This window comes from Hyla sarda, chromosome 4 (genome assembly GCF_029499605.1).
Source record: "Hyla sarda isolate aHylSar1 chromosome 4, aHylSar1.hap1, whole genome shotgun sequence".
In the NCBI taxonomy this organism is placed as follows: Eukaryota; Metazoa; Chordata; class Amphibia; order Anura; family Hylidae; genus Hyla; species Hyla sarda.
This window is the reverse complement of record NC_079192.1, coordinates 18,917,782-18,934,141: the sequence shown is the minus strand read 5'-3', so window position 1 is coordinate 18,934,141 and position 16,360 is coordinate 18,917,782. Positions and strand designations below refer to the sequence as shown.

The following is a 16,360-nucleotide window of genomic DNA, read 5'->3' as shown; positions in this document are numbered from 1 at the left end:
TTGTGTCAAATTAATCCTGTCTCTTATAAACTTCTTCTTCCTCCTTCTCTTCGTATCCCTAATGCCTTTCACGTCTCTCTTCTCAAACCACTCATCCTCAACCGTTTTTCTCCCAAATCTGTTCCTCCCACTCCTGTTTCCGGCTCCTCGGACGTCTTCTCGGTCAAGGAAATTTTGGCTGCCAAAAAGGTCAGAGGGAAAAAAATTTTTTTAGTAGACTGGGAGGGTTGTGGTCCTGAAGAGAGATCCTGGGAACCTGAGGACAACATCCTTGACAAAAGTCTGCTCCTCAGGTTCTCAGGCTCCAAGAAGAGGGGGAGACCCAAGGGGGGGGGTACTGTTACGCCGAGCGCTCCGGGTCCCCGCTCCTCCCCGGAGCGCTCGCTTCACTCTCTCCGCTGCAGCGCTCCGGTCACGTCCTCTGACCCGGGGCGCTGCGATCCCGCTGCCAGCCGGGATGCGATTCGCGATGCGGGTAGCGCCCGCTCGCGATGCGCACCCCGGCTCCCCTACCTGACTCGCTCCCCGTCTGTTCTGTCCCGGCGCGCGCGGCCCCGCTCCCTAGGGCGCGCGCGCGCCGGGTCTCTGCGATTTAAAGGGCCACTGCGCCGCTGATTGGCGCAGTGGTTCCAATTAGGGTAATCACCTGTGCACTTCCCTATATTACCTCACTTCCCTTGCACTCCCTTGCCGGATCTTGTTGCCTTAGTGCCAGTGAAAGCGTTCCTTGTGTGTTCCTTGCCTGTGTTTCCAGACCTTCTGCCGTTGCCCCTGACTACGATCCTTGCTGCCTGCCCCGACCTTCTGCTACGTCCGACCTTGCTTCTGCCTACTCCCTTGTACCGCGCCTATCTTCAGCAGCCAGAGAGGTGAGCCGTTGCTAGTGGATACGACCTGGTCACTACCGCCGCAGCAAGACCATCCCGCTTTGCGGCGGGCTCTGGTGAAAACCAGTAGTGGCTTAGAACCGGTCCACTAGCACGGTCCACGCCAATCCCTCTCTGGCACAGAGGATCCACTACCTGCCAGCCGGCATCGTGACAGAAGCTTAGGTAAAGGTAATATAGAGGGTTAGGTAAAGGTAATATTGAAGGTTAGATAAAGGTAATATAGAAGGTTAGGTAAAGGTAATATTGAAGGTTAGGTAACGGTAATATAGAAGGTTAGGTAAAGGTAATATAGAGGGTTAGGTAAAGGTAATATAGAGGGTTAGGTAATGGTAATATAGAATGTTAGGTAAAGGTAATATAGAAGGTTAGGTAAAGGTAATATAGAAGATTAGGTAAAGGTAATATAGAGGGTTAGGTAATGGTAATATAGAAGGTTAGGTAACGGTAATATAGAAGGTTAGGTAAAGGTAATATAGAGGGTTAGGTAAAGGTAATATAGAAGGTTAGATAAAGGTAATATAGAAGGTTAGGTAAAGGTAATATTGAAGGTTAGGTAAAGGTAATATTGAAGGTTAGGTAAAGGTAATATAGAAGGTTACGTAACGGTAATATAGAAGGTTAGGTAAAGGTAATATAGAAGGTTAGGTAAAGGTAATATAGAAGGTTAGGTAAAGGTAATATAGAGCGTTAGGTAAAGGTAATATAGAGGGTTAGGTAAAGGTAATATAGAAGGATAGGTAAAGGTAATATAGAAGGTTAGGTAAAGGTAATATAGAGGGTTAGGTAAAGGTAATATAGAAGGTTAGGTAAAGGTAATATAGAAGGTTAGGTAAAGGTAATATAGAAGGTTAGGTAACGGTAATATAGAAGGTTAGGTAAAGGTAATATAGAAGGTTAGGTAAAGGTAATATAGAAGGTTAGATAAAGGTAATATGGAAGGTTAGGGGAAGGTAATATAGAAGGTTAGGTAAAGGTAATATAGAGGGTTAGGTAACGGTAATATAGAAGGTTAGGTAAAGGTAATATAGAAGGTTAGGTAAAGGTAATATAGAAGGTTAGATAAAGGTAATATAGAAGGTTAGGTAAAGGTAATATAGAAGGTTGGGTAAAGGTAATATAGAAGGTTAGGTAAAGGTAATATAGAAGAATAGGTAAAGGTAATATAGAAGGTTAGGTAAAGGTAATATAGAAGGTTAGGTAAAGGTAATATAGAAGGTTAGATAAAGGTAATATAGAAGGTTAGGTAAAGGTAATATAGAAGGTTAGGTAAAGGTAATATAGAAGGTTAGGTAAAGGTAATATAGAAGGTTAGGTAAAGGTAATATAGAAGGTTAGGTAAAGGTAATATAGAAGGTTAGATAAAGGTAATATAGAAGGTTAGGTAAAGGTAATATAGAGGGTTAGGTAAAGGTAATATAGAAGGTTAGGTAAAGGTAATATAGAAGATTAGATAAAGGTAATATAGAAGGTTACGTAAAGGTAATATAGAAGGATAGGTAAAGGTAATATAGAAGGTTAGATAAAGGTAATATAGAAGGTTAGGTAAAGGTAATATAGAAGGTTAGGTAAAGGTAATATAGAAGGTTAGGTAAAGGTAATATAGAAGGTTACGTAAAGGTAATATAGAAGGATAGGTAAAGGTAATATAGAAGGATAGGTAAAGGTAATATAGAAGGTTAGGTAAAGGTAATATAGAAGGATAGGTAAAGGTAACATAGAAGGTTAGGTAAAGGTAATATAGAAGGATAGGTAAAGGTAATATAGAAGGTTAGGTAAAGGTAATATAGAAGGATAGGTAAAGGTAATATAGAAGGTTAGGTAAAGGTAATATAGAAGGTTAGGTAACGGTAATATAGAAGGATAGGTAAAGGTAATATAGAAGGTTAGGTAAAGGTAATATAGAGGGTTAGGTAAAGGTAATATAGAATGTTAGGTAAAGGTAATATAGAAGGATAGGTAAAGGTAATATAGAAGGTTAGATAAAGGTAATATAGAAGGTTAGGTAAAGGTAATATAGAGGGTTAGGTAAAGGTAATATAGAATGTTAGGTAAAGGTAATATAGAGGGTTAGGTAAAGGTAATATAGAAGGTTAGGTAAAGGTAATATAGAGGGTTAGGTAAAGGTAATATAGAAGGTTAGATAAAGGTAATATAGAAGGTTAGATAAAGGTAATATAGAAGGTTAGGTAAAGGTAATATAGAGGGTTAGGTAAAGGTAATATAGAGGGTTAGGTAAAGGTAATATAGAAGGTTAGGTAAAGGTAATATAGAGGGTTAGGTAAAGGTAATATAGAGGGTTAGGTAAAGGTAATATAGAATGTTAGGTAAAGGTAATATAGAGGGTTAGGTAAAGGTAAGATAAAACGAGGAGGGTGCACATCCAGTGATTCTTTATGATGCTTCTGTCTTGACTTTTTTAGACACGGACATGTTTCTGAGGCCTCTTCTCAGCATGTGGCTGAGGTTCTATATTTTCATCCTCTGGTCTTTGGTCTCACCTGGACGATCTATTCCATGTAATCTTCGTGGCAAACAAGAGGCGGCATTTTCACGGGACGGTGATCTTATTATTGGGGGATATTTCCCAGTGCACGTATCGTATATAGATCCTAGTTACTCATTCAGAGAAAGAGACCATCAGATTACCTGCAATGTGTGAGTCCCTTTATTATGCATTCTTTAAGAACTCATCATTTCATATCTGTCATCCTGTCATCTACCTATCTCATACCTATCTATCCATGAGTGAAGGAACCGGGGGGGAAGAAGGGGTGGGATACGTATCCCAGAATATACCAGGCCAGTTAAAATGCTATCCTTCAAAATTTTTTGTGGGAGTTCCAATGCCCTTCTATCCATCTATCTATCTATCTATCTATCTATCTATCTATCTAGACTGGGGTAGGGGGAACAGAACATATTAATGTGTTCCTCTTGTCTTGCAGATACAGCGCTTCATACTACATTTTGCTTCATGCCATGGTTTATGCCATTGAGGAGATAAATGCCGACAAGTTTCTGCTCCCTAACATCACCCTAGGCTTCCAGTTGTTCGATACCTGTATACACCTGTCCCGGGCTCTCTGGGCCACATTTATCACCCTGACAGGAGAAGACAACCCCATTCCAAACTATCAGTGTAATAAGAAGGTGCCTCTCGCCATCATAGGTGACCCAATATCACTTCTCTCCATAGCAATGGCCACAATATTGGGCGTCTACAGGTATCCCCAGGTGTGGACTACATGTCAAACAAATAAACTTATGTTTTGTCATCTATGCATTGACTATTGTGTGAAACCTTTAGCATTATTAGCAAGTAGTAGCAAGTATTATTAGCAAGGAGTTTGGGTTGGGTGTTAAGAATGGCTTCCAGAAGTGAAACCTCCTGTTTATATATGTATGAAAGTGTGAGGTCTCATCCATTTTGTGGATAATCTACAATTTTTGTTCATACTTTTTGAGGACATTTATTTATTTATCCAATTAATATATTTTAGGTAATTTTGGGTTATGTCTTTACCAAGGTTCTTACACAGCCTTGTTTTGGATTGATGAAATTTGAAACATGGTATTTGCATCACCATAAGAAGACAGGTCATTTTCTTGTTGAAAGGTGAAACTTCAGCCCAGTCTGAGGTTAAGAGCATTTTGGATCAGGTTTTTGTTAAGAAAACTTCTGTACTTTGCTCCCTTCACATTTCCATCAACCCCAGCTGCTGAAAAACAGCATGATGCCACCACCATGTCTTACTGTAGACATGGTATTGGGCAGGTGATGGGCAGTGCCTGGTTTCCTCCAGACATGATGCTGCCCCCCACCAAGATCACTGTAGGGATGGTATTGGGCACATGATGGGCAGTACCTGGTTTCCCCCAGACATGATGCTGCCCCCACCATGATCACTGTAGGGATGGTATTGTGCAGGTGATGGGCAGTGCCTGGTTTCCTCCAGACATGATGCTGCCCCCACCATGATCCCTGTAGGGATGGTATTGGGCAGGTGATGGGCAGTGCCTGTTTTTCTCTAGACATGATGCTTCCCCCTACAATGATCACTGTAGTGATGGTATTGGGCAGGTGATGGGCTGTGCCTGGTTTTCTCCAGACATGATGCTGCCCCCACCATGATCACTGTAGGGATGGTATTGGGCAGGTGATGGGCAGTGCCTGGTTTCCTCCAGACATGATACTGCCCCCTCCATGATCACTGTAGGGATTGTATTGGGATGGTGATGGGCAGTGCCTGGTTTCCTCCAGACATGATGCTGCCTCCACCATGATCACTGTAGGGATGGTATTGGGCAGGTGATGAGCAGTGCCTTTTTTTCTCTAGACATGATGCTGCCCCCACCATGATCACTGTAGGGATGGTATTGGGCAGGTGATGGGCAGTGCTGGGTTTCCTGGTTTGACATTATGCTTAGAGTTGAGGTAAAAAATTTAATCACATCAGATAATCTTTGTACTAAGTTCTTTACGTGCTTTCTCAAACTACAGGCAACTTTTATGTGTCTTATACCTGTTCCAGGTATCAGCGCCAGCTCTATTCCCCTTTTGCTTCGGCCGTGACATCTCTTTGTATAGTGATAGCAGTCCTGTTGTCTCAGGGCCGTTCATCACTGAGTGATGCATCTTTCCTGACTAATGAGGAGGTACGGGTGGCGGGCCAATCAGCTGCGGCATTGGAGGCCGCTCCTACCAGAGGTGGGCTATTTAAAATCAGTCCCTGCCCATGTTAAGTAATTTTTCCCTGTAAAAAATCAAAGAAAGTAAGGTGGTGGAGGGGTGCACTCCAAGTACTTTATGTATCCAATACTGGGGTTGGAAAAAAAGTCCAAGAAATAAAACGGCACACTAAGGACGGAACAACCATAATGTTAAAGAGTACCTGTCATCAACAAAAACTTTTAATATGTTGTTCATAATCATTAATGAAGAGATATTGTAATATATCTTCATTAAAAAAATATTAATATTTATACCAGTTTTTTCATTTTATACTTTTGGCCACTAGGGGTCACTCTTCTATGCCTGGTCTGCAAGCAGCATCCTATGCTTTTCATAGTAAGTATACAGCTTTTAGGACTAATGCTGAAAGGGCTCTGGTCCTTCCACCGGAAGTTCAGTACTCTCAGCTCAGGACTCGCTCCCAGCCTGTGAGCTACAAGCCTGCACATGCCTCTCATATAACAGCCTGTTACCTCCCCCTGCCCCTCACCACACGTTATCTTATACATAGTATTATCTCACTGCACTCCCTGCTCTGTGCCCCCCCCTCCCCCTCTGACATTCATCTTAATCGCTGCCTCTGTAATTACTCCCTCAGCCCCTGGTTCTTAGCATTGACTTTTTAGTGCAGAGAGACACAGGAGAGAGAGAGATAGAGGCTGCCATCCCTCACCTGTACTTAGTCTGTATGCACACTGCAGAGCAGTGTTTCCCAAACAGGGTGCCTCCAGCTGTTGCAAAACTACAACTCCCAGCATGTCTGGACAGCTGTTGGCTGTCTGGGCATGCTGGGAGTTGTAGTTTTGCAACAGCTGGAGGTGCCCTGGTTGGGAAACACTGCTGCAGAGGGAGAGCAGCATACAGGAAGACTGGCAGAAGCAGAGTCCCAGCCAAGCTTCATGTGACATCATGCCTGCCGGGACCCGCCTCCTTCCACCCCTCAGAAAGACAGTGCTCCGGAGCTAATGAAGAGGGATAAAAATAGGTATTTCCACAGCATTTTAAACCTCAATAAACACAGGGATAGGCATAGTTAGAGAAGGGGACAGATGGGAAGGGGGATCAGGGAAAGTTTAGATGATGACAGGTACTCTTTAATGCTCGGACGAAAAAGGAAAACCATTCACAGTACAATGCTGAAGAAAATAGCAAGTCTCCGCAATTCATGTGCAGCTTTAAGCCTTCATATCAGCCAGGTAAGGGTGCATTCACACCATGTTTTTGCAATACAGTTCCCGTATCAGGTTTTTGATGAAAAACAGATTCCCCAAAACCGGACTAAACTTATCATAATGTGTGTACAAATTTTAATTTGTATACAGTTTGAAAAATGATGTCCAGTTGTATCCATTTTTTAAGAAAAAAACATATACATTTTTAACTTTTCACTCCATTATAAATAAACTTTCACTTGTTTGATTGAAATTCCAAGAAAAAAACACTGTGCAAAGTCCAAAAACGTATGATGCAAACCGGATGGAACGGTTCTGTTCAGTTCCCATTGACTCCCATGTTAAAAAAAAAGTTTACAGTTTAATAAGTTTTCTTTCCCAGATCAAAAACCGTGGTAGGCTACGGGAACAAAACAGACAAAACCGTACAAGACAAAAAACGGATGCAACCGGTGCATTGTTTGGCATACGGTTCTCACATTAAAAATGTATACGGGAATTGTATTGCAAAAACGTGGTGTGAATGCACCCTTAGAAGGTCAGGGAGACGAATGGCTACACTGAGTACTCCGTGTATTCATTCGTCTCCCTGACCTTCTAACCTGGCTGACATTAAGATTTAAAGCTACACATCAATTGCGGAGAGTGCGGGACTTTCTATTTTCTTTAGCATTGTGCTTGTAATGGTTTTTCCCTGCACTCGCATTTGTATTGTGTACTCTTCTGACCTGATCTGTTTTAGCTGATCTTTGCCCATGACCTGACTATCCCTTTGCCTGATATATAGTATTTTTGCTGCCCTCTTGGTTTCTGACTCTTAGCCTGTCCCAGGTTAATCTTTATTTGCTCGACTGTTGTTGACTTTTGTTGACTTTGTCTACAGTAGGGAAAGTAGCCCAGATTGGGAACACTGTTTAAGGCGGATCGTCAAAGTTGGTGGGGACGGTGGTTGGAGCTAGCATCAGAGCTGCTCTTCTCTTTAGCCCAGATGTGACTCCCTACCATAATGCCCACATTCGTGAATGCTGCATTTATTATTGGCTTTCTGAAGATTTCTCCTGTCTGTATACAAGATCTTTTGTGACCATTGGGTTCTTGATCACTCTCTTACTAAGGCCCTTCTCCCTCGATTACTTAGTTTGGTGGGGCAGCTGAAGGTGTCCTGATTGTTCCAAACTTCCTCTATTTAAGAATTATAGGGGTCACTGTACTTTTGGGAACATATATTGTAGCAGAAATGTTTTTGAACACTTCTCTAGATCTGTGGCTCAACAATCCTGTTCCTGAACTTCCACATCATGCATTGCCAGCTGTTAGACCTAACATAGATATGGCTGTATCTTTACAGGTCATGTCCAGAAAACTGAATTTACACCAGTGACACCAGTCAGGGTGTAGAACCATCTCAGAGATGATCAAGAGAAATAGGAGGAACCAGAGCTAAATTTCAAGTGTCATAGTAAAGTATCTGAATACTTATGTCCAAGTGAATTTAAAAAATTTTGAATGAATGTAGAAACATTTCTAAAATTCTATTTTCATGTCTCATGGGATATTGAGTGCATATCAATGGGGAATTTGACATTTTTTTTTCCCTAAACGTGCAAAATGCAAAAAAAATCTGAGGAGGATGACCAGACCTAGTTTAGGGGGTAATGACCTTTTATTTATCAGATATTATTGTTTTACCAGATTGTGAAAAAAATCTTACTTATTTTTATATTGTTATAGGTCAGCTATGCCGCATCTGTAAACTTACTAAGCGATCGCTACTTATTCCCATCTTTTTTCCGTACTGTTTCCAGTGATGCCAAGCAGTCAGTAGCCTTGGCCGGAATGGTTTCCTTTATGGGTTGGAAGTGGGTGGGGTTGCTGTCTCTCAATAATGACTATGGAATTCAGGGATCACAAATCCTCAAAGAAGAGCTGCAGAAGTTGGGTGTGTGCATCGCTTACCATGAGACGTTTGGCCAAGAAACTTCCTTAGCAAAACTTCAGTCCATAGCAAAAGTTATTGTCCAGTCCTCGGCAAAGGTCATCATTCTGTTCTCCCGAGACCCTCACATCCACCAGCTGATGGAATTGCTATTACAGAAGAAGGATGTGGAGAGAATCTGGGTTGCCAGTAATGGCTGGTCAACTTCACCAATATTGTCTATTCCGAAATACAGTCACTTATTGGCTGGAACCATTGGATATATAGTACATGAAGTAAATGTGCTAGGGTTTAAAGAATATTTTCTGGGGCTTAGAGCATCTACTTTACTCCCTCAAGATATATTCATAAAGGATTTCTGGGAGTTAGTTCTAGGCTGCCGGTGGCCAAGTGGTGGTTCTAGCGGAGACAATAAGACTCTGTGGTGCACAGGAGAAGAGAACCTGAAATTATTGTACACCAGAAGTTATGACAGCAATAACTTTAACTTCAGGATGCCATATTTTATATACAGTGCAGTATACTCATTGGCCCATGCCATCCATAATCTAATCTTTCCCTGTGCTCTGGACCAGGAATCCCCCACACATAAAATATGTGGAGATCTAACCAGTATTAAACCATGGCAGGTAAGATTTTACTTGTTTTTTTTAAACCATTTATGACCAACCAATGTAAATGTATGGTTGATGTTTGTTGTGGTGGCAATGGGGCTGGCTAAGTAGCTGATCTTGTTCTATATCCTGGAGTTTTAAACCTTTGTCTGTAGCTGATCACTGTCCTTAGATGTTTACTTAGCAAGCTCTGAAGCTCTGTTATTCAATGGTGACTTGGCATCTAGGGGGTTAAAAGCATAGTGGTAGGCTCTAAGAGATTACCCAACACCATTTGATGGCCTTCTGAAAGCCTCCATGGCTGCTGTCACGAATGGGCAGGGATACAGTGCTCTTTAGTTGTACAGACAACCCCTGTCCCCGCCTATTGTGTAGTCACCCTAAACAGCGACTCCCCAACTTGAAGACAAACCCTACTCTGAATAAGTGCAGGGTCATCACATGTCAAAATAACAAACTACAGAAACACACTCAGTCAGGAAAAACACCGTCAGAACACAAAAGGTAAACACGTACAAAATACAATACTTCCAGGGAGACAAACTAACAGAGAGGATTGTCAGTGAGCTAAGTAAGAAAGCCAAGAGGAAAGCAAATGTACAGAATCGAGTATCAGAGGGTAATCCAAATACAAAGCCTAAGTCACAAAACCAGGTGAACAGGATAAGATGCAGATGCAGTAAAAAGCTAGCTACTGAGACAAACTCTTTTCACAGGCAAGGTCAAATAGCACACTGCAAACTTAAATAGGCAGAGCTATCAAGGTGTGGTCACACAAGGCACCTAATTGGCCAAAGAGACAAAACACAGGATGGGCTAGGGTGTAACCACAGCAACCACAAGCTCTGCACACAACAAGGAAGTCTTAAAGAGATACAGCTCTTACAGCTGCCATGTAAGATCTACTATTTCAGCTTGTCATTGGCAATGTACTGTTTAAGGGTATGTTCACACTAGGGAATTGGAGAGGAATTTCCACGAATAATTCTGCTCGCTTTTTCCTCTCCAATTCATTCAGCAGTGAAAATCCCCATAGAGCTGTGCAGAATTTCTGCCCCTCAGTTCACACTGAGGAATTTCCTCAAGCAGAATTCTGACGAGGAAGTCTGTTCCGCTTGAAGAAAGAACATGTTCTTTCTTTCAGGCGGAATCAGCGTCGTTCTCCCATAGAGATCAATGTTATTATACATTTTTTGAGTCAGAAGCATATCCGCGCGGAATTGGCACGGAATTTGCGTGTAATTGGCACGGAATTGGCGTGGAATTTCCGCATAAAAAAAAAAAAAAAAAAATTATAAATAGAAATACTTGATACTCCTTCTCCGCATGAAACCTGCATTTCCGCGCCAATTCCGTGCCAATTCCACGGGAAATTCCGTGTGAAATCTCTGTGAGTTCTTGTGGAAAAGTAACAATATTTTGAGGCAGAAAATTTCTGCTTGATTTCCGCTCCAATTCCTCAGTGTGAACATACCCTAAGTTAAAAAAAAAACTTAAGGCTGCCAGCCATGGCACTAGGAATCACTCATTGCATGAGTATTTATACAGCTCCTGGTTAGTTTAGCTGCTCTCTTGGAGGAAAGATGGAAAATGACAAATGCCAAGCATTCAACGGTGCACAGAGCTCCACCAAGACATCCAAAGAACCAGACTGTTTAACTGAACAGGGACTCGGAATTTTCTGTTGGTGGCACAGAGGTTACAATTAATATAAGTTACAATTTTCAATGCAGTCATCATATCTTTCTATACAGAAAGATAACTGGTGGAGCAAATTGACCCACTAATGGTCAGTGTTACCAGGGAATTTCCTAATTCTAAGGGCTCATTCCGTGTTCATATATGATTTGGCTATTGGATGTACAGTAGAGTTCTGCATGAGGTTGCGGGTGGCCACAGAACATACAGGGGCTCTCACAAAATCCTGTGTAGTCCCATAGAATTCTGAAATGCCAGAGGGGGCTGATGAAATGGCAAAAGGGGGTGATAAAATGGCACAGAAGGCACTATTTAGCTGTGACTAAATGTTTACAAGAGTGGGTCAGATTGAACACACATGTGGCAAGTGGCGGGCGGTAATGGTCAGAAATTCAGCTGGAGCGGGCTTGAGAAAACATTCCCCTGCAGGGCCCTAACTGGATGTTACCAAGTTTAGTTGTCCTCTGTGTCTACTTATACTTCATTAGATGAGCACAGCTAGAAGTCATTCTTGTATTTTCTAGTCAATAACAGGACAATATGGAATGTTTTGATTCTGTAGGTTTTCCACCGCCTGAAGAGTGTCTACTTCAGAAGTCGAATGGGAGAAGAGATGTTCTACGATGTTAATGGAGACCCCCCAACTGACTACGACCTTCTGAACTGGCACAGGAATTCAGATGGGGCTATTACATTTGTGACAGTCGGACGGTACCGATTAGGTCAAGCTAAAGAAAACGAGCTGAGCATCAATAGCACAGCCATCCGATGGATCACTGGGGGCAATGAGGTAGTATAGCTTGTATGAAAGAGAAGACAACATCATAAACATACTAACTTCATAACATAACCTATTATTTGTTATCTCTAGATTCCTAGATCAGTATGCAGTGAAAGTTGTTCCCCTGGGTTCCGGAAAGCTGCTAAAGAAGGACAACCGATGTGCTGCTATGACTGTGTCCCTTGTGCAGATGGTGAAATATCCAACCAAACAGGTACATCTGGATATATACAGTCCTGACTAGAGATGAAGGAATCAATTTCCCCAAAATCTTCCAATGCTGCAAATACGAATCTTTAGAGATTTAAGATAAAACTCTCAAAATGGCGGTCACTACTACTCACCCTACACAGCCACACATCTCCTGTGCTGTCCTTTACATTCCATATGGTACTACTGCCACCACTACTGCCCTACATATTGACAAATCGTCTGCGTTGTCTATCACGTTCCGTACAGTACTGCAACCACAAACTCTTCCCTGCACAGAATAAAAACTGAAACATTGAAGACCTCAGTGTCATACATGACTTTACTTGGCAGTTGAGCAGGACATACATTGAATTCATGGCCCCCCATAGCAAAAACATCCAAATTGTCCCCCTGGCCTCCCACCTCCTGAACTGGCAATCCTGGCAAAACAAACCTCCCCTTCCTCTACAATCCTATATCTCAGAAGGACTTGAAATCATGTAGATGCTGAACCAGCAAATTTTCAGGGGTGTCACGATGCTGGCTGGCAGGAGGTGGATCCTCTGTGCCAGAGAGGGATAGGCGTGGACCGTGCTAGTGGACCGGTTCTAAGTCACTACTGGTGTTCACCAGAGCCCGCCGCAAAGCGGGATGGTCTTGCTGCGGCGGTAGTGACCAGGTCGTATCCACTAGCAACGGCTCAACCTCTCTGACTGCTGAAGATAGGCACGGTACAAGGGAGTAGACAGAAGCAAGGTCGGACGTAGCAGAAGGTCGGGGCAGGCAGCAAGGATCGTAGTCAATAAGGTAATAGCAGGAGGTCAAGTACACAGTATGGACAAACACAGTAACGCTTTCACTAGGCTCTAAGGCAACAAGATCCGGCAGTGGAGTGCAGGGGCAGAGATCAGATATAGTCTGGGAGCAGGTGGAAGCCAATTAAGCTAATTGGGCCAGGCACCAATCATTGGTGCACTGGCCCTTTAAGTCTCAGGGAGCTGGCGCGCGCGCGCCCTAGAGAGCGGAGCCGCGCGCGCCAGCACATGACAGCAGGGGATGGGAACGGGTAAGTGACCTGGGATGCGATTCGCGAGCGGGCGCGTCCCGCTGTGCGAATCGCATCCCCGACGGCCATGACAGTGCAGCGCTCCCGGTCAGCGGGACCGTCCGGGGCGCTGCGGAGAGAGAGACGCCGTAAGCGCTCCTGGGAGGAGCGGGGACCCGGAGCGCTAGGCGTAACAAGGGGCTTCTCTTTTACACAAGGCCCCATTCAAATCTACAGAAATATCGGCAGTTGGCGGCAGTTTTAAAAGTGTGTTCTGCCACCACAATAGCGTTAGAATTGACTTTAGGATAAATCCATTTGAAATATATTTTTGGAAAGCAGACTGACCATGTCTAATGTAAAAAAAATCCCCATAAATATATCATACAGGTAAAATGTTCTCCTCAGACTATAATATTGAAGGTTGCTTTTGCAGGAAGTGTATTGCCTGTTTACTTTGGGGTCACATGTGCACTTGACAAGTTCACTATGTCATTATGTTATTACCCTATGCAATACAAGACAAAATCTTAAGGTGACCAAGGCAGGGGTTCCAAAATTGATCCTGATGGTTACGAATGATAGGTATTAGAAAGAAGATCACTACTTTAACTGACTTCTGTCTTCTCCAACCTCTCTTGCCAATCCATATTGTTCTTATTTATTAAATATAATTGACATTTCTCAGCCCCCATGCCTTGAAGACATGCACAGCAATAGATAACTCATGCCTGTAGTGGGGCCTACTGGTTTATTCAGCTCCAAACTTGGCCCCATCCTTTGTATATGTCCACATCAATTGAATACTAGTTAGTTACCTACTCCGCTTAGCCTGCATCCAGGGTTCCACTGACTCACTGAGTATCAGTAGGTTGGCCAAGGCACAATTATGGGCTCTTTATACAACAGAGCCCCACAATCTATCAGAAACCCTAGAAACCCTACAGATGGATGGTGGACACTCAAAGTAATTTCCTCCAATGGGCTTAAGGTGCCTCAGTCCAACACTATCTCACCATGTAAAACACATCTAAACAAACAATAGACCTATTTTCTTTTATTATAGTCACCAAGAATATAGCCAAAAGTGTAGTTGTATTTCAAAATTTTTACTTAAAATTCATGGTTTTTGTCTCTTAGATTCAAGCAACTGTTTCCCATGTACGGAAGAGACGTTGCCCAATGCCAACAAAACCATTTGCCTTCCTAAAGAAATTGAATATTTGTCATACGGGGAACCACTTGCAATCACATTAACGTCCTCCGCAATCTTCTTTTCTTTCACCACCATTGGGGTTTTGTTCACATTCGTCAAGTACAAAGACACGGCCATTGTGAAAGCCAATAACAGCGATCTTAGCTACGGCCTCCTCGCCTCACTGTCCTTGAGTTTCCTCTGCTCTCTTCTCTTCATTGGAGAACCGGAAAGATTAGCCTGTCTCTTGCGTCAAACAGCTTTTGGAGTAATATTTGTTATTTGTGTTTCTTGTATATTTGCTAAGACTCTGATGGTTGTTATCGCTTTTCGAGCAACCAAACCTGGAAGCAATATGAGAAAATGGCTGGGACCCAAAGTTCCGGCTGTGGTCATTGTAATCTGTGCCTCCATACAGGTCTTCATCTGTGTCTCCTGGATTCGGCTTTGTCCTCCATTCCCAGAGAAGAACTATAAGATAAAGGCTGAGGTCATTATCTATCAGTGCAATGAATGTTCAGATGTGTTCTTGTGGTCCATGCTCGGGTACATGGCATTTCTTGCTTGTGTCAGCTTTATAGTTGCATTTCTGGCCAGGAACCTTCCAGACACTTTCAATGAAGCCAAGTGGATCACTTTTTCCATGTTGATCTTCTTAAATGTCTGGATCTCCTTTGTCCCAGCCTATCTGAGCACCCAGGGAAAATTCATGGTGGCCATTGAGGTATTTGGAATCATTTTCTCCAGTGCTGGGATCTTAGGTTGTTTTTTTTTCCCCAAGTGTTACATTATATTATTTCGACCTGATCTCAACACCCGTGGGATCCTCCTGGGTAAAAGTACCTCCCAGAGGACAAAGAACTAGGTTTCATAAAATGTGTGAGGACAAGCATTTAATGGATTCTGAACACATTAGCCATAAAAAGTCGATATCTATTAGATTTTTCCTTTTTTGTCCCCTCCCTCTACTGGACATTCTTTAAAGTGTACTGTACCCATGTGCCAGCTACAAATTTTGGGGTACCGTGAATTCACTTGCATAACTGTATTGTGTTATTACACTGTTATTACAGCTATCTCAAATGTGTAAGGCTTAAACATCTGCTTATTCTGTATTAGATGATTGAATTATTGGTCACATGACAAGTTCCCCAGATATTTTCTATGCAGAATCTCCTAGAAAGGCTAAGGGAGTGGTTTCAATACATATAACTTAGCAAATTGAGAGCCACCTCACCTTTACACTTAGGATAGAGTTTTAACCTAGATATGGATACATGGATATAATGTAGAGATGTTTTTTCTCTACTTATATCTTACATTGTTTATTTTATAACACTCACAAAACGTAAATCACAAAATCTGTAAATTGCTGTCTCATTTGTTGTATCTTGACTGCCTTCTGACTATAGACCCTTATGACTGCAGTAGCTCTATACAAATTTTGGCATTGTGACCAATAAATAAATTCGGTTGCCAAAAATGTGGGGTTTGGGATTTACAAAATTTGAGTGTTAATAGAAAGAAAACTCTAAAACTGATTGGATTTTCTCATATTCATGAAGAAATTAGGCTAGTTGGGGATGCTAGGTGCAGAGGTTTTTTCCAAACTCAAATCCTTACACTTGATCCTAAGGACAGTATCATTATAGTGGTCATTGAAGAAACTCTTTGACCTTACAGTACCTGCACGATGTTGTGATTACACTAGATGGCGCTATCTCACTATGAAATAACCTGAAGTCATGACATGTGGAAAATGCATTTCTATACGGGAATGAACTAACCATTAGTGATGCATTGTGGTAGTGCCTGAGGGTCCCTGGCCAGAGCTAGTTAAAGGGGTATTCCAGGCCAAAACTTTTTTTTATATATCAACTGGCTCCGGAAAGTTAAACAGATTTGTAAATTACTTCAATTAAAAAATCGTAATCCTTCCAATAGTTATTAGCTTCTGAAGTTGAGTTGCTGTTTTCTGTCTAACTGCTTTCTGATGACTCACGTCCCGGGAGCTGTGCAGTTCCTATGGGGATATTCTCCCATCATGCACAGCTCCTGGGACGTGACATCATCATTGAGCAGTCAGACAGAAAACTTCAGAAGCT

At 42.3% G+C, this 16,360-nt stretch overlaps 1 protein-coding gene across 1 annotated transcript in view; it reads left to right on the top strand.

Moving 5' to 3' along the window:
- LOC130367317 (extracellular calcium-sensing receptor-like) overlaps positions 1 to 15,854 on the top strand; it is a 47,239-nt gene extending 31,385 nt beyond the window's left edge. The window contains exons 3-9 of the mRNA XM_056569724.1: positions 3,311 to 3,545; positions 3,836 to 4,124; positions 8,526 to 9,359; positions 9,879 to 9,998; positions 11,605 to 11,832; positions 11,914 to 12,037; positions 14,201 to 15,854. Coding sequence (XP_056425699.1) covers positions 3,319 to 3,545; positions 3,836 to 4,124; positions 8,526 to 9,359; positions 9,879 to 9,998; positions 11,605 to 11,832; positions 11,914 to 12,037; positions 14,201 to 15,120 — 2,742 coding nt within the window. The 5' untranslated portion in view covers positions 3,311 to 3,318 and the 3' untranslated portion in view covers positions 15,121 to 15,854. The remainder of the gene's footprint in view (positions 1 to 3,310; positions 3,546 to 3,835; positions 4,125 to 8,525; positions 9,360 to 9,878; positions 9,999 to 11,604; positions 11,833 to 11,913; positions 12,038 to 14,200) is intronic.
- Positions 15,855 to 16,360: the final 506 nt, after the last annotated feature.